Genomic DNA, 18,598 nt, shown 5'->3' with positions numbered 1-18,598 from the left:
ATTTTACTATTGGCTCACAAGCTTTGTTAGAAGTGGGAACCAAACGTCTGATAACTTCCACAGAGATAAACAAAACATTCATTTTGGACCCTCCAAAATGTTTAAAATGATTAATTCACAATCATACATTTTTTTCAGGAAAAGCCATACTTTTATTTGGTACCTTTCTGAAAGCTCTATTGATGTATTTAAAAAAATATTTGTCTACATAAAAATGTTATCAATAGGACCTTTAAACTATACATATCATACACAAACTGAAACAAAGCAGCAGACTGTTGGCTGAATAGATAAATTGTTCTAAAAAACCTCTAGCAGAGAAGTTTTCCAAAATGATACTCATTCATAAAAGTATCAGCCAAATAGCCTTATCCTCCAAACAAGGACCGTTACCTCTGTTTTCTCCCAATTTTCAGACTCTTCTTCCTCATTCGCAGACCACTTGTTCTTCTTCCTTCTTTTGAAGATTTGTCTTAATACAACTTGATATTACACATGTAATACTGCGTTGTATTTTCCATTTTCCGAATAGTAATTAGTGAGTGAATCATAACTTCAGACATTCATACAAGATCAAATGGCATATTAAAATGAAAGTGCTGTATGGTTTTGAGTTTGGGATGATGTGTTCTCTACCCAGAGTTAATCATTTACACAAATGGCTCAGATGTGTCTGCCTCATTGAGTAATCTAATTGTCAAGCCCCAAGAGTCTACAATCCTAAACTAATGCCAGAGCTGCTTTCCATGGTGAGTTTAATTGAAAATTTGCTACAGATGATACACATAGATTAGGAAATGCTAACAAATGTATGCACTCTTGCCATTATCCCACTTGAACAAGCGCTTTCTTGACACATTAGACTTTGTCGGACCAGTCATTCAAGCTTTTGACCGGTGGTATTTATGGTGGGTTTTTACTCCTCCTTTTGTGAGCACAGTTACAATTGAGACTCCTGAATTCCTTTGTCTGACCTCTTCACCCAACACATGATGAAACTATAAAGACAACTGCAACTTACTGATCTTTTTTAGGTGTTTTAACTTTTTATAACAACACACACATTCTCCACCATTACACCCCCACTGAACATTTGCCACATGAAGGAAAGTGAACATTTTGATTAGCCAGCCCATCGTGTCCTTTGGGAGGATGGGTTGGTGGAGAGGTGGTCAAACAAAGCCTACCCTGACCCCTGTGACCCTGCTGTAGGCTACCACCAGAGTGGATCCACACTCACCGCAGATGGTTTCACAAAAGCCCAGAGCTATCTTCATAATGACATCATAAAAAGACATTCAGGGACATTTCTTTTGTTTTCAGTATTAAAGCAATATTTCACACTGTAAGAGCATTTTCGCATCACGGGTTGTACACCTCAGTATCTCTCCATAAATAAATACGTCAGCTCCCCCCATGGACACACAGCCATCAGGGTTCAGCCTTCGTGGTTCCGTCTAACCATTCACTTACATTTATTCCTGAGCTTGGACATAAATTCAGACATACACATTAACCCCTGGACCTCCTCAGTGACTCTCAGTACCATCCTCTCTACAGCACATATATGACAGAAAAGGGCTGTGACTCATTTCAGTCATGAAACCCAAAATCCAAGGCACAACATGTTACTTGGACCCTTGATAGTTATACAACACATTTTTACTTAAGTATATCTTATGACAGTTTTGTCACTGATTTAAATATGAACATCTCACTCCACAAGACACCACTATGTCTCACCTGACCAGTCACTTACAGTGCAGTAGCAGTTGTTTTTCTCAGTGTTTATGCTATAACCGGTAAACTGTATGTTTAATGCCAGATATAAGAAACTGGAAAGGGGAATCTTTATAGCTAAAAATGATTCTGCCCTAACTATGTATGTAGCTATGCAGCGAGCGTAACACACTTCTGATTAAGACTGAAGCCTACTGGAAGCCTATACAGCTAGGCAGCTACATTAGCATTTGTGTACTGTCAGCAGATAAATAACAAGACATGTCATAACTTAGAAATAGCCTATATGTATTTATACTATATGTCTCCATTACGGAGTTTGTGCACCAGAGTTTATTCTTACACTGTAAAATGTTCCACTCAGTACATATCTATATTAGCCTATTCTTTGATAACCATGATTCTGATAAAAATGTTGGTCACGTTATGTGTTTATGTAAAAAAGGCCTATTGAAGCAGTACGACATTGTTTTTATTCATTTATTTTGAATTTCAGCATCCAGCTATTGCTGAGCAGTTTGGCTGAAACTTGACTACAGCTACTTTTGTGGCTAGGCTACCAAATGTGTGCCAGTGTTATGATTTTAAAAGGGACTGTTTGTAACTTCTTACACGTATAAATCACCCGGGTCAGTGTCCCATGCGCGCTCTCATATGCGCACTTGCGTGTGGCTATGCTGTTCAGACAAGACTCCAACACAAACTACACGGAAGCACCAAAACCTCAAAGTTATATCTAGTGAAGCCCGTCTGGCAAAACAGTGTTGGCCGCGGTCGTAGGACGCGGGGGAGACCGCAGCTTTGGTCTCCAGGGCCGGAGTCTCTGCTCCTCTGCTCTTCTGCCTGCCTGCCTTCCTTCACTCAGCTCGCTCCACCTCACGTGCATGCACACACATTACACACTGCAGAAGAGTTAGTAGCTCTGAGAATATCTAGTGAATGTTCAGTGGACGTTTGTGCAGAAATAACTGCTGCAGCTCCTCCAGACAAACAGAGGTTTCCCGTGTCTTGTGAAGTGACGGGCCTCCGCAGCGAGAAACGTTATAATCACCGACCGGGTGCCGGTGTCTTCCCTGTTTCCTCCGGCCGCGGTCGGGAGGCTGAGGCAGGAAAAGCCAACACTAGGATCAGCAGTGATTCATGGAGAGACCTTCGTCTGGTCAGCTAACATTACTGCCAAGCAGGTGAAATACAGAGTGATATTGTGGTTTTAGCTGACGTGTGTCGCCTCACTGTTTTGAGCGATGCTCGTTCATGTCTATTTAGAGCGAGCACAAGCGCGAGCCCGACGCTGACTTTCGTTGACTTAACGGCCACAGGTGTCGCTGTTAACAAGCATTTCTGATTCTTACAAACAGTCCCTTTAAATGTCAATCCAAATGCCTTGCTATTACCAAATAATATAATACCCAGGCTTTTGTTATTGTTTGTTGAAACTGTTCGTTTTGTTGGAGTCACAGCTTATTTTATTATTATCATTATTATTATTATGAATAATAATAATAATATATTTATTCATAGAAAACCTTTTAAAACCAAGAAACAAAGGACTTGACAGTAAAAACAAATAGCAAACGTACATTACTGAGTCATACACTGACCTGGGGCCTCTGCGTCATGTTGTGTGACTGGTTTAATCACGGGGGTTCACTGGGTTCAGATGGCTCAGATGGTGTAATGGCTTCACAAGATGGCTCAAACAGGCGCCATCTTGACTCCGTTATCGATCCTGTCTGTTGCCAGTTACACAACAGTGTCCGTTTATATCACGGGACCAACCGTCAATGTTTCACAATCATCTAACTGTCATTTAACGTGATGACGTCGTCTTGTGGGTCGTTAAGTGCTGTAACGTTAACCCTCTATCATCCGGTTGGCCTGACAACGCCACAGTCACACGGTTGAAACTGACCTCTGGTTAACGTTAGATAACGTCGTAGGAAATAGGCCTGATAACCAAACCACTACAGCCGGTGGGACACATCCGCCATTAACGGCGTGATTGTGTCAAAACCGGTATCTCGTTTAACGAGTACAGCGGGCGAAACTTCACCGGTTTCTACCTCTTATCAGTGTTTCACTATTTAACATATCAACGGAAACTAACTGTCATAAACTAACCGTCACATTATCAGCTCACCCGGATGTTCAGGTTAGCTTAAATACAGTAACATGACAGTTGTGTCGCTATAGTAACGAGTAACAGCCGTCTGTAACCAGCTCAAATGAAGGTAGGCTCTTCTGTTATTATACTCGCTATAATATACCCAATTTATATGATATTGCTTTTAGACGTATAGCATGTAACATTGACGGCGTTAGCTATGTTAGCCAACAACGGAAGCAGCTAGCTCTTCAGTAGGCTAACGTTAAGCTAGTGATAGCTAACTAGTTAGCACTATGCTAACTAGTTAGCATCGTGTTTACTTGCTAACTAGTCAACACTACGTCAGCATGTATTTAGACCTAATGGATATCGGTGTGTCTTTGGGTGTTTTGACTATATGCTAGCATATTATTAACTTATTATTAATCAGTCGCAGCTAAGTTTGGGGGAGGTGTGGTGATGGCTATCTTAGTCTGTACAGTAGTTAGTTTATAGTGGTCACTAAAGGTAACTAAACGTACAGAGTTTGCGAGCTTAGTTAGTTAGCAGCCATTTATTCCGACGAACCGAACATCGGCCGGATATGTACACTGCTTGTGTTAGCTTTACATTGCAGCCAGTGCTCACGTTGTGCGGGTATACAGGTTTCGTAATGTCGGGAGCAGTATGATAGCTATCAGTCCCTCTACCGGACAGCCCCCTGCACCGGTCCTCCAATGGATCATCACGGCTGATGCGGACGTCACACGGACCGGAACATGTGGCTCTGGTGAAGCTACAGAGAGTCAGGGGGAGCAGGAGGAGCAGGAGGAGTAACTATATCTATAAGGGAATCGGCGAGGTAAGTTATACCCACGACCTAATCGTTATCCATGTACAAAACCAGCCGCTTATATTCTATTGACACTTTCTCCTATAGTGCCGGTTAATGAATGATTACACACCGGGGCATATTGTTACTGTTTTATTGTCCTGGTTTTGTTGCAAATGCAACCTTCTGCAGGCTCTCCACACAAAGACCGGCTCATAAAAACCCACGGCGATAACAAGATTGGTGAGCCTTGGAGGTTTTGACTTCCTAATAATGATTACAATTGACTTTAAATCGTTTTATTTATGCAGGATGCTGTATAACGTGCATATGCGCTGATATTCAGCTGTAATTACATCCTCTTAAACGACTGTTTGGATGCATCACTTTTATCCACTTGCTTTTAACGTAACGTTAAAACGTAAAGATCCCAGCCCTTATGTGAAACCAGGCTGCAGCGTATGTGTGATGTGAACTGTTAAAGACAAAACCGTGACAATAGAAATACACATGCCGATCGGCGTGGTAGTAGTTGTACCCTTTTGTAGAACATTGTATATGTTTTTTCTTGCGAGTAAAGTAACACGATCTTATGCTAAAAGCTCAAGTTTCCTTCGTCAGTGAAAGTTGTGAACTGGGGGCACGTTCGCGGCAAAAAATGGACAACGCGAGATTTCATTACTGATTTCTATACATTGAGGAGGAAGGGGAGGAGAGATAGCAGCAGCGTGGCTCAAGTGTCCTGTAGCACTCAGCTACAGCTCAGCTCGGTTTCTAAATGTACACAGGACAAGAAAATAGTCAGATACAACTTAAAGACACACATTTGGAGGTTATTTGACAGAAAGCACAGTCTTTGTCCTCCACAATGAGACAATAGGGGATTAGAAACCCACCCACTGGCCCAGTATCACCCACCACCCCTCCCCTGGAAATCAGCCATGGGGTAGGGGTAAACACTAGCTTTGGCAACACTGACAGACATGTTTTTCTAATGACTAACAATGTGAACATTACCTTTCGAATCTTGGGAAGGGTGTGCATCACAGAAAAACTAAGCCTGTATGTCAGTATTGTATGAAGGATATAGTTGAACAGTGGTGGTGGTGGTGTTGGCTCACAGAACATTTAAACACAGGATCCAACAAAGCTTTATTACAAATAAATAAATAGCAACACTAGTGGTAAACAAATGATTTATGTAAATGAGGTAATTTTTCTCTCTTATATCACTTCATGCATCCACAATCTTGGTGTTTAGGCAATCCCGGTCTTATTAAAGATATAAATGCAAATAAATACAAAACAATAAATTAAACACTCAAACAAATCCATGATATTAACCAAATAAAATGAGATTATGAAGGTAAAAGTCCATATTTTTTGGCATTGTATATATTATATACTGTATATTTTGGATTTGCACCTTATTGTCATTGTTATCTTGGATTTTTGTATTGACACTATATTTGCACTCATCCTACTTTGTTTTTCGCACAGCAATTTCCCTCAGGATAAATAAAGTTTTATCTCGTATTTTAGCTCACATGGGTCGACACTAGGGATGACCCAAATGCTTCAAAGCTTTGACCGTTGCCATGGTAATTTTTTATAAGTATGTAATAATGTATAAATTGCAAATCCCAAATAGCACATGAAATAAGGAATAATCCCACATTATTAAATTTCAACATTAATTATTAGTTATTCTTAGATGGATATCGCTGTTTGTTTTGTTTAGAGGTGCGCGTGTGTACAGTAGTGCGGCAGCGACACTGAAATGGACAGAAGAACATGTCAGCCTGCAGGGCTGCAAAGCTTCGAATACCTTCAAATATACCTCACCGAAGCTTCGAAGCCCAAAAAATGGTTTTCGGGAGAGCCCTAGTTGACATTTTGTTCTGCACTCTGCACTGGTTTGGATGGTAAAGGGACGGACAGTCCCAAATGATGGAGTTCTTATAACTTCCTGGATGCGTCTAATAAGGAGTAGCAGGAAGTGCAGGGAGTTGGGTGTGGTGATTTAAGGTAAAACCGAGCATGGAGACCTGTGATTTTCCTGTAGTAATCAGGATCAAATCACCAACGCTGCTATTAGTGGACAACCTGCTCCACCTCCTGAGCCAGAGCTTTCACTCAAACAACAAAATGTTTGTTTGGTGTAGATATACAGTAAATGTAAAATGAATTATAAACATGAATGTGGGTTAACTATGGTGATAATGTTTTTGTTTATCAAATCATTAATTTAAGTTTTCTTTCTTAGAGAGCTGCAAGATGGCAAGTACAGCGGTTGTGACTCCCGACTCTATCCACGATAAAAGCAGCCGCTATTATTTGGTGACCTGGGTGAACAACCTGCTGAAGACCAACTTCAAAGATGTGCGGGAGATGGGTTCAGGTGATTCATCAGTATGAGCAAATATAATAAAGTACAGCAGTACTTATGTAATTTGTAACTAAATCTCTTTGGTTTGGAGTTAAGTTTCACACCTACATGTCTGTACAAACTTTTATATATCAACCTTATTTTACTGTAAACTGGTTGGTTTACAGCCATATTGCAGCTGTATTGAGCTGTGTTAACTTACTGCTAATCTCTTGCTGCTGCTTCATATTAAAAGTTTTGGGGCTTTTATTGTGAAGCAGCTATAGGAAATGCAGTGTATTTGTCACTGATTTAGCATTATTCTGCAATACAACTGGGGCTTGTACTACGAAGCGAGTTCAACATACCCAGGGTATCTTCTCGTTATCTGGCTTCACTAACCCTAACAAACAAGATCACGCTAAACGGTCCTACGAAGGTGGTTATCAACTCGGTAAATCAACCCAGGGTTTCTCAATCTGGTTATGAGCGCGTTCACATGATCGGGGCGGTGTTTGCAGTTTATGACCACTCACCGACATGGAGAAGTCTACTGTCAGCAGACAGACAGGAAGAGCGGCACATTTTACAAAGAGTAAACTATATTAGACTAATACGAAGAAGTTAAACACATAATCCAGGCTAAAAGTAACACAGTTGAAGCTGCCAAATGCAGGAAGAACAGCTGGCAAAAGAAAAACTCCCGATGTGTGAATGCATAAATTAAAAGAATTATTAATTCAGATATACTCGTCTAGATATAAATAGCCTTTAAATGTATAAATGAAAACTGGATTACACCTAATCATACCCAGTGTTATTAGTGCGGCGTGTATGACTATTTGAGCCTTCTTTCAGTTGCGTCCCCCCTCTACGGCGGTGTGAAACTGACTCAAGAGGAAGTTAAAAAATAAGTATGAAAATATAATTCAAAGCGGTAAGCACCCACAGCATACAGCCAGCTGTCCTTCCTGCATTTATCAGTTTAAACTGTGTTGATTTTAGCCTACATTTTGATTTAAACTTCTTCATATGTGTGTGATATTATCATACAATCATCGCACTGAGCTCTGATTGGTCAGTAGGAGGTGCTTATATACGAGTTGATCTCTTATCTGGAACATAACCTGCTCCGGAGCAGTTACCATGGCGATCTACCCCGGTAAGAAGTGATCCACCTTCGTAGGACGGAAAACCCAGGGTTAACCCTGAAGTTAACTCGCTAACGCCAAATCCTGCTCCGTAGTACAGGCCTCTGCACAACAGTCAGAGGATCGGTCTTAAATATTGCAGGAAAGAATAGTACAAGCAGAGGAGCCGTGTTGTGTGGTGGAAAAACGCTTACACCGTGCCAGCATGGCTTGAATGGTCACGGTTGCTCACAGCTCAGCTCTGTGTAATATCCTCACTGCTACTGAAAAACAGCAAAATAATGTTCTTCCCTCCATTTGCACAGACAACATTTTCTGAACTGTCTTCATGTGTATGATCCCACAGGTGCATGTCACTGTCAGATCATGGACTGGGTTATTCCTGGCTCTGTTGACATGACCAAGGTGAAGTTTGATGCACAAGGTGAGGATGACTATAAGCACAACTACAGTCTCCTCCATGAGGCCTTCAGCAAGAGAGATATCCCAAAGGTATGCACTTTTTCTCTAGTAGAGAAGCATTACAATTTCTTTAGAGGTAGGCAGATTTTCATACTTATGGACAGAGGCAGGCTGGCTGTTTACTCCTGTTTTTAGGCTTTTTGCTAAACTAAGCTAGCCACACGCTTTCTCTAGCATTATATTTAGTGTAGAGATATGAGAGTGGAATCGATCTTCTCATCTAACTCTCAGCAAGAAGATGCATGTTTCCTAAAATGTTAAACTATATCTAGGGCTGCACAATTAATTGAAATTGTATCAACATCGCAATATGGCCTACTGCAATTTTCAAATCGCAGGAGGCGTAATATTTGTTAAGGGCAGAATATGTGTCAAAATACCATTCTAAATTAATTATTGTCGTGTTGCAGAGATGTCCTGGCCTACACATCATATGCTACAGACTACTCTTCTACAAACATCTTTGTTTGGTACAGATCCCTGCAAAAATCATACCATAATAATTTAATATGTTTTTCAATGAAAAGGAGTATAATGATGTAAAAATGATCATTCCCTCTAATATGGCAAAACTTATCGCAATTGCAATATCAGTCAAAATAATCCCAATTAGGTATTTTTATAAAATCGTGCATCCCTAAATATATCCCTGATGTTCAATCTGAAAGTTATATTGATTTCTAAATTTTGTCCTTTCTTGTCTTTAGACTATTCCAGTTGAGGAGCTCATAACAGGGGATTCTCAAAGGAACTTTGAGATCATGAAGTGGTTCAAAGCTTTCTACTTGGCAAATGTGAAAAATGAAGAATACGACCCTTTGAAAGCTCGGGACAGCCAGGATATCAGCCCCATTGCGGTATCTCCTGAACTGCATAAAGGTAACTTAAGGCAGTGCATTGTGTTTCGTTCATCACATATACAGTAATTGTGTAGTAATAATGTTTTCTCTTACTTTGTCAGGGGGATCTAAATTGGAATCAGACACGGAGGAGAATGTCACTGTAACGACTAAAGAGTTCCCTTTCACTGAAAAGTGGAAAGCTATTTTTGATTGGGCTGACCATAGTGCTGTTGGAGAGCAATATACCTACTGCCGTTCTTGCGACAGTAACATGAGGACATTTAAGAAAGGCTTTGTTGAACTCAGGCGACACGAGGGAACAAACAAACACAGGAAAAGGGCTCAAAATTACAAGGGTGTTGGCCTGCAAGGCAAATGCTCTGAGCCGCTGCCTTGCAGCGATGCAGCTATTCGGTTTATTAACAAGCACTGCTACACTGGCCCTGCTAAAGGTGAAAATGCGTCTAGATATTTTGCAGCCTGTAAACTGGGGTCCCAGTACCCCGAAGACATCACATCCGCTTGCCAACACACTCCGTACTGTGTATACATTTATGGAGGGGCTACACTGGGAAAGGATGACACTGTCTCTGTGGTTCTTGTTGGGTTTTTTGATGTCGAAGCATCCAGGCACCGCATCCGATTTTTGGATGCTCTTCAGTCGGAGGATGGTGCAGAAGATCAAACAGCAGCAGCAGTGGTGGAGATCTTGAAGAAGTTCGGGTTACACACAGAAAATCTTGCCGCTGTTTATTCTGATGGTAATGGCGCGGCCTCAGAGCAGATCTGCTCGCAGCTCAGGGAACTCAGCCCGAACATAGTAGCCTTAGGAGGGCTGTACGCCATCGCTGATAATGCTTGCCATGCTGGGATTAAACAGCTCTCCAGTCAGGCTCAAGAGTTGATGGTAGATATCCATGCTCACTACTCCTCCTGCTCTACCAAGAATGACAACCTGAAGGCTCTTTTTGGCTCAGACATCAGTGCGGAGAGTCCATCATTTCATCTCAACACCAGCTGCCTTAAGTTCAGCCAGTTAGTCACAAAACTCTTGGAAGTATGGACCGATCTCATAATGTACTTCAAGTCTTGCGACAAGGACGATGACAAAGCCATGTTAATCTGCTCCCAGCTGCAGGATCCTAAAGTCAGGGCAACGTTTATGTTCCTGGAGCAGGCCTTAAAGCCTCTGCACAGTTTCCAAAGGCTTCTGCAGACACAGGAGGGAGCTGCCCGAGCTGATATGCTGCTCATCCTAGAAGAGGCCAGTAGCCTGCTGTGCACCTACACCTCCTACTTCCTTCACCCTGAAGCTGCTGTTCGCTTCCTCAAAGAACGCAATGCCGAAATCCTTAAGGACAAGAAATTCCACCTGTCGAGCCCTGAACTCAATCTGTGTGGTAAAACTGTGGAAGACTTCCTGAGTGAGTCCGAGGCTACAAATGCACTGCCACTATTAAAAGAGGAGGTGTTGTCTTTCTACGTCGCACTCACAGGCTGCATTGCAGAGGAGCTGCCTCTAAGTGACGAGGTGCTAAGGAGCATAGCTCAGCTGCTGAACCCCCAGAACAGAGTGAAGGTGACTGAGAAAGTGGTCGGGGAGCTTGGGACCAAGCTAGAAATCTGCAGCTCCCCTGAGGAGGTCAACCAGCTCACAAGTGAATTCCTTGAGTATCAGCTGGCTGAGGAGGGAGAGAAGGACAACTCAAAAGTGGTTTCACTGGAGAAACACTGGGCCAGCGTACTGAAGGACATCAAGCCGACATCAATCTTCAGGAAACTTGTTCTGACCCTGTTGTCTCTCCCCTGCCCTCCCCTTGATGCTCAGCAGGCCTTTACTCAGGTATGTAAAGAGAGGAGTAGAATTGGGTTATTGGAAGCACCGACCAAATTATGACTGTCCTCGGTATCAAAAAACTTTTAGGAAAACAGTACATAATTTCTGTGCTTGACGTTAATTGTGCTATTGCCTTAGAAAAGAAGAAAACAAGACCTAATGTTACCTTTGCCTGCAAGAAACATCAGAAATGTTTCAACATGCGATCCAAAGTATGGCTAGTTTTTCCTCTATATTTGTGCGCCGCAGCTAAAATCTCACACAATCATTAATATCCTCTGCTATTTGACCAGAGAATATTAGTTTAAAACAGATCGTTGGCAGCCCCGCTGCTTTATATGTGGAGTGAGCATTGCGCCGTTTAAAAAAATTCCCTTTTAAATGCGACATTGCTTGTCAGCAACCAGCTTTAAAAGTGACCTATTTTCTTTTTAAATAAATGCTGTGCAGTGGATCAAATTTATGCCGAAGTGAAGAGTGGTTCATGTGGATTTAAAAAGTTGACTGATAAATATTTGGAAAAGTAGGCTAACTGAAAATAGAGTGGTAGAATGAGTGTTTACTTGCCAACATGTTGGTTTTGAAATGAACTAATACCTCTTGTCATTCAAAATGATAGACTGTTTACATAATGAACATTTCGAGAAATCGGAATGTTTACATAATTTACTATTTGGCATATAGTAGAGTAATGAGCTTTAGCCATTTATTGAGACAGAGTTGATCTACTAATTAGCCTATGACGTTTTCATTCACACAAAGTATTGTGGTATCGGTATCGAATTCAAGGTATCGGAATCGGTATTGAACATTTTCAAACGATACCGAGCCCCATAGAGAAGCTGTATCAACATCTTTTGTCTGTGTTTATGTTTAGTTTTTACATGTTTTATTTTAATTAATTTTGTGCACTTACTGTATTTCCTGTCTCAGGCCCTGGAGAACAAAGGTGCTGCAGTGTTCTCTGAGAGTGAGGCCTTAACAGAAAGCGAGTGTGACCTCACGTCCGACAGCATGCTCTCTGACTACATCAGCAGCAAGGACTCCCCAGTTCACACTGACGGTAAGAAGAAAAATAATCCGTAAGGGTAAAGTGGAATTTGCTTCTGACTTGATTTAACAATCTGATAAATAAACTACCTATCATCGTGATTTGTATGACGCATGTGTAAAATGATTTAAGCCGAAGGGTATAAGATGTCAATGCATTGGATCTCTCATGTTATTTACACTTTTCTTATTTTCTAGAACTGGATGGCCTTAATGTGACAGTGAAGAAGTGTGAAGTCCGCCTTACAAAGATACATGGTAAGTCCAGTAGTAAAGTAAATCCCACCGTACATTTTGACTGAGAAAAGTAAAACGTTATTCATTTTCGTCATTTTGTAATGAGCACCAGGTTCAGGATTCTGTAGGATTCCAGTTTTAACATGTCAGAATGCAATAATCATATTTGTGATGATCTCAACATTTAAAAATACTACAATACTTTCTATTTCCTTCCAAAGGAAATGCCGGTACACCTGGAGAGAATGGCACCTCGTGGAAAGAGGTAACAGATTTTCAGAGAAGAAGCAACGTGGTTAAAAAAAGCTGTATTTTTTTAATGACAAATAGGACTCGTCTCTTATTTGACCATAAAAACTGTGACCTATACACATACAACTACACTGACCAGTACAACAAAGAAACATTTACCTTTGCTGCCTCATATGTGGCTCTTTTCCCTCTCATACTAATAGTCCCTTTGCCCTTTACTTACCTCTTCATTTTTTCATCTGTATGGCCAACATAATCACTGGTATGATAAGGTGCAGTTTGCCCGTATTTCAAGGCGTGTGTGCGTGTTTTGGTGTACATGTGCATGGTATTTGAGTGTGTAATGAGTTCGTTGTCTCTCAGATGGCCTTTAGGGGAGGTTTTGGCTGGGAGAGCAGCTTGCGCCAGAAGCCACACGCCCGTACAGTGTTTCAGGCTGGTGCTAGCACCTGGTCCACCCCCGTAGATGTTGATAAGGACAGCAAAAATGGTCTGGAGTCCAAAGCTGAGGTGGTAGGTATACTCAAGTATACTACCAGAATACCACTGGGCCAAGACTGGCCTCTCTACCCTCTGAAATGCTATTAGAACAACAACAAAAAAATACTCATTGGTTTACACTACAACATGTGAGCACCCTCCCCAATGACTAACATCAGTATCTGATTGCATGATTACAACCAGGGTTGAATAAATCTACTAGAGGTCTATGGGCGCTTTCAAAAGCCAACATTTAATCCGTTTTAACCAAACTCTGGTGCAGGTCAACCCCTGGTGCGGTACGTTTGGGCGGTTGTGAACGCAGTAATCATACACAGGTGGGGACCAAAACAACCGGGCCGAGACTGCTAGCAAGAGGTGATCTCGGACCATTTCCAAGCAAACCAAAATCCAGGCTGCCTGTGCGTTCATTTGTTGAGATGGACACAGGTAAACGACAGGTTAACATGAGTGGGAGAGGACTGACTTTGACTTCTGCAGAAGTCCGATGTTTGCTTGACATCTGGGCCGAGAGAGAACACACAGAATTTGCTAAAAAGTCTGCAAAAAACAGTGACGTTTATTAAGTCATAAATTGGAGAAGGGATTCTTGCGCAGTCGATCAGTGCCGAGTCAAAGTGAAAAAACTACGACAGCAATATTTCAAAGACCGCGATTCCCTACATAGAAGTGGCAGCTCTCGAGACGAAAAAGATACGTACACGCCCCTCAGCAAATATATTTTTTAATTTGGTCCGCTTTGATTTGTGCACTTTGAAAGCGAACCAGACTAAATAGAAAACAAACCAAAAGTATCAATTTAACTCTGATTCGGACCAGCCAAATGGACTGTGGCTTGTGAAAGCACCCTAAAACACCACAGGGAACCTTAAAATGAACTGGGATTCATTCATTGTTGCATGTTATGATACATTTAACATCAAATGAAAGCACATCTGTTCTGTGAGATGACGGACATCACAAACACATCCTGAGTGGATTGCCGTTTAAATTCTGAGCTTAACAAATGAAAAACTTGGAACCATGTAACCACCTATCAGAATCCAGTGCTGCCTCTATCATCATTCGCTTTGTTCACGTGGTGCCAAATCTAATTAGAAATAAGACAATAAGTGGGATAACACATCCTCCTAATCATTTTGCTGGCTTCCACGTTTTAATTCAATTTAGATCATTTAGCTTGAAACCACACTGGAAAAGACATTTTCTGGTTATTGGATTTTTCCAGTTTGATTGTTCATTATATTTTCATATATTATGCTGCTTTGAACAAAGCGAATGCTCATATCTTAACGACAATTGCTTCTCTCCTCCATGTCACCTGAAATTAAATATCAATAACAATTATGTGAGTGATACGTACCATCAAATGCAATTATAGTAATGTTTCTTCTATCTATTTTTGTCTTTGACTTAAATGTTTGACTCTGTTTTAAATGTGTTTGACTCCCAGGCAGAAGAGACGTCACCATTCAGTAAACCCAAACCAAGAGGACGACGGAAACATGTCTACCAGGTAATATTAACAGTCGCAGGAAAAAGCCCACAATACAGTAGTCTACTGATCAAACATCAATGAAAATATCTGTTAATTATCTTCTTTTAGATGAAAAGTACTTTTGAATAATCGGTGCTTTTGTTGTTATTTTTTTACGTCTACAGGATGGGAAAGGGTTTCTGACAGGAGAGCTAGTGTGGGGGAAAGTGAAGGGCTTTTCCTGGTGGCCCGGGATGGTGATGCCTTGGAAAACCAAGACAGGTCCCCCGGGTATGCGGAGGGTGGAGTGGTTCGGAGACGGGATGTTCTCAGAGGTTAGAAGTACAGTAAATGTGCTAGAGCTGCAGAAAACACTTCACACGTGTTGAATTGGATGTTTACATCGTCATCGTTTTCTGCTGCAGATCTATACGGAGGGTCTGTTGACATTCAGGGCCTTCAAAAAGTGCTTCTGCAAAAATTCCTATGCCAGCTTGCCCGTCTACAAGGAAGCCATCTACCAGATCATTGAGGTAAGAAACCAAAATGCATTTTCTTTTCACTCAGAAAATCTCCTTCTGTCTTTAATGGTATTTTATCAGTTCAGTTAGAGGAGTTTGGAATAATGGATAACAGAGTTGTTTGTTGTTATAATAACTGGGGTATTTAAACCTATATTCAATACCATTCCACTTTTCACATTATTCCATCTGTTTCCATCTATTCAAATGCAACAATTTTAGTATTAATTAGTTTTTATCTCACTGTTATGTTTCATGGGAAAAGGTAATTGCAGCTTTATCAGTCAACTGACATCGAAACAAATAAGTGGAGAGTTGGATACAGGGGCTATTATTAATTATTAGATGTAATCAGAAGGTTTGGTGATTAGGACCAAACTGAGCACATTTTTGACCGCTAGTGGAAATACCACAATGAAACATAATCTGATTTCATACCGCGCTGAGTGATGATGTAAAGATGTGTCATGTAACGTGGTGAATGTGTCTACTACTGTGCCGGTAAATGTTTTTTCTACTCTTCAGTTGGCAGCTGAGCGAAGCGCTAAGTCTTTTGCTGAGGCTGAAGGAAATAAAGAAAAAGAGCTGAAGCTGATGCTGGAATGGGCCTCTGAGGGATTTCTACCTACAGGACCTGAAGGATTCATACCTCGTGGTACGTGCACATTTCTAAACATTTACTTATTTATTAATGACTAGATTTACAGAAAGCCTCAGGGAGTAGACCGGTTCAGACAATGTTGCTATATGTATTAAGATATTAGACATTAACCCACAATTAGCCATCACGTTTTAGCTCTAGCTCTGTCAGTTTGTAGATGTGTCTGTCTGGCTCCATAAACAATTTCACTTGAACTTCTTTTTCTAGTCGATATATCAAAAGAAGCTTCTTAAAAACATGTTTGTTATTTTCATGAAATTTGATGGAACTAGTGCAGTGCCCATTCAAAACATGCCTGTTCAGAACAGGCTCAATGTTTGGCATGTGGGCATACCTCTTCTACCACTGCCAATATCAATATTACAAATTAGAGAGGTTGAAAAGTAAAGCAAGACAATGTTTGCCCTTGGGGCCCCCCAAATAGATAACTCCACCCCTGAAGAACACACCCAGGTCGCTGTTGCTGTCAGAAACGTCAAATGTGAAATACGTGGCGGCAATTTCCAAATAGGCGTATTACTTGCTTGCTTTGACATAACCACTGCCATAATAAAGTATGGATATAATTAGTGGAGGTATTTTGCTGGCAGTAATGTTATTACAGTAGTGTTATGAGTCAGTAACAAGTCTTGACACCGGGGTGATACCGTCTTACTCACGGTTGCAGCTTACTCACGCTCACACCGGTGAAATACACTCTGGTTCGATCCTGCTTCCAGTTGGCTATCCACTGGTGTTGACTCCAGGGAAATGAAGAAGAGTCCGGTTATAAAGTGAACGGCAGCCTTGGGATGCACCAATAGCCATACTAGATCAGATATCGGGCCGATAACTGACTCAAGCTGGGTCAGGTATCGATGACAATGAGGCCGATCTATTCAATTCAGTTCTATGTTTATAAACTATACACATCGTATACTGGAATTTAAATTCCTGTTTAAGTTTTGACCAATTTGTTGCTGCATTAAAAATGTTTACACCTGAATTGTAATTCCTGTTAATTCTGAAGATTTTTACAAGTTGCTGGTGTACGATTTATTATTTTAATAATAAATAACCATTCAGTAAATTTATATCTTATGTATTTAGTTATTACATTTTGTTTACTCCGTGAGGCATACAGCTTATTGATTAAACACTGGTATCGGATCGATACTCTGTATCCGCCGATACCCAAAGCCCAGGTATCGCTATCGGGACTGAAAAAGTCGGATCGATGCATCCCTATGACAATCAATGAGCTGCAGCTGTGCGGAATGATTGCTTGGCTCCTGGTAGCCTCCCGGTAGTACTGCTTGCATCGTTGTCGGGGGCTTGTGCCCGTTCGGACGCAGAGTTGCGGTCTGCCCGATGTGGACAACATGCTTGTCTCAGTCTGCAGAGCCCTGAAGCCCCTCTCCTGCTGCTGCACAGAGCGCTGCATGATTGTTTATCCAAAATGTATTATTATTGAACATGTCGGGTGTCCAAATTGCACCAAGTTAGACACTGCATGTCCTTGGGTCCCCAGCAATACACCAACCAAGTGTGAATATGCGAATAACACACAGAGGGACAAACAGACAGACTCCCTGCTTTTTAGTTACATCCTGATTCCATCTTTTTCTTGTCTTCAAGATGCTGCTGCACATCAAGAATCTTCTGACTCTGCCTTGTCTGACTACCAGCCTCCAGCAAAAAGGAAATATGTTTTAAAAAGCAAGGCAATTGCAGCCGTCATCACCTATAACAGAGGTACGTATTATTTTTTAACAGATCAAATGATCTCAAAAATGACGAGAAACTCTCATGAAAGTAAAAGTTACCTAAAATTTTCAGTCATAGTGGTTTTTAAGTCATTCTCATCATTATTTTTCCCTATTTGTGATCTGTTTTAATATTTTACTTTACAGAATCAATAAGAGAAAATGTCAAAGAGAAAGGCAAAACAATTGGAGGTACGTTTTTTGCGAACGTATTGAGGAAGTTTGTGATTTAAAATCGTCTTTGATATAAAAATTCTTAATTTTAAGGTCATGGTTTGTTATTTCAGATTTTTGTTTGGCATGTGGATCGACTGAGATTGAGGTGCAGCACCCGTTGTTTGAAGGTGGTCTTTGTCTGAAATGCAAGGTAATCTAATAACCCGACGGTCTATCTCTGTCTACTGTATGTGGTCTGCTTTACTCCATTACAGCCCAGTTTGTGAATGTCTAACCTCCGTCTGAAACACAGCTGCTACTAACATCCCAAATGCTGCACAACAACCATGTCACTGTTTGCAGGTGAACTTCACAGAGACACTGTATCGCTACGATGAAGATGGCTACCAGTCGTATTGCACCGTGTGCTGCGCCGGCTTAGAGGTCATTCTGTGTGGCAACGCCAGCTGCTGCAGGTAAACACTGCTCAGGTGTCAATGTAACCTTATGTGGGATTTCTTTAATATTTGGAACCATGATACAGTTGGTAGATTGGCAGTTGTCCTTACCTGAAAAGAAGAAAATTCTCCTGGTTGTCCTGATGGGTATTTTTCGTCCACATTCCATAAATTTTAACTTTCTAAATAATAAGAAATGGCAATGATGGACAATGACAACTG

At 41.1% G+C, this 18,598-nt stretch overlaps 1 protein-coding gene across 10 annotated transcripts in view; it reads left to right on the top strand.

Moving 5' to 3' along the window:
- LOC141772483 (uncharacterized) overlaps window positions 1–18,598 on the top strand; it is a 75,375-nt gene that overhangs the window by 49,557 nt on the left and 7,220 nt on the right. For 7 of the 10 annotated variants that reach the window (XM_074643496.1, XM_074643492.1, XM_074643488.1 and 4 more), the window contains 16 exons: window positions 6,925–7,059; window positions 8,524–8,669; window positions 9,347–9,518; window positions 9,601–11,324; window positions 12,252–12,381; window positions 12,567–12,626; window positions 12,827–12,870; window positions 13,221–13,370; window positions 14,812–14,874; window positions 15,021–15,170; window positions 15,261–15,368; window positions 15,882–16,011; window positions 17,635–17,751; window positions 17,910–17,954; window positions 18,050–18,129; window positions 18,282–18,394. In XM_074643496.1, coding sequence (XP_074499597.1) covers window positions 6,936–7,059; window positions 8,524–8,669; window positions 9,347–9,518; window positions 9,601–11,324; window positions 12,252–12,381; window positions 12,567–12,626; window positions 12,827–12,870; window positions 13,221–13,370; window positions 14,812–14,874; window positions 15,021–15,170; window positions 15,261–15,368; window positions 15,882–16,011; window positions 17,635–17,751; window positions 17,910–17,954; window positions 18,050–18,129; window positions 18,282–18,394 — 3,356 coding nt within the window. In that variant the 5' untranslated portion in view covers window positions 6,925–6,935. Of the gene's footprint in view, window positions 1–3,459; window positions 3,972–4,491; window positions 4,689–4,729; window positions 4,902–6,924; window positions 7,060–8,523; window positions 8,670–9,346; window positions 9,519–9,600; window positions 11,325–12,251; window positions 12,382–12,566; window positions 12,627–12,826; window positions 12,871–13,220; window positions 13,371–14,811; window positions 14,875–15,020; window positions 15,171–15,260; window positions 15,369–15,881; window positions 16,012–17,634; window positions 17,752–17,909; window positions 17,955–18,049; window positions 18,130–18,281; window positions 18,395–18,598 lie in introns of those variants that run through there. The other 3 variants (XM_074643491.1, XM_074643487.1, XM_074643497.1) reach the window with 3 other exon arrangements.

The sequence above is a fragment of the Sebastes fasciatus genome, chromosome 8, assembly GCF_043250625.1.
Source record: "Sebastes fasciatus isolate fSebFas1 chromosome 8, fSebFas1.pri, whole genome shotgun sequence".
Classification (NCBI taxonomy): Eukaryota; Metazoa; Chordata; class Actinopteri; order Perciformes; family Sebastidae; genus Sebastes; species Sebastes fasciatus.
Note: the sequence above shows the minus strand (reverse complement) of the source record. Positions and strands in the feature narration are given on the sequence as shown.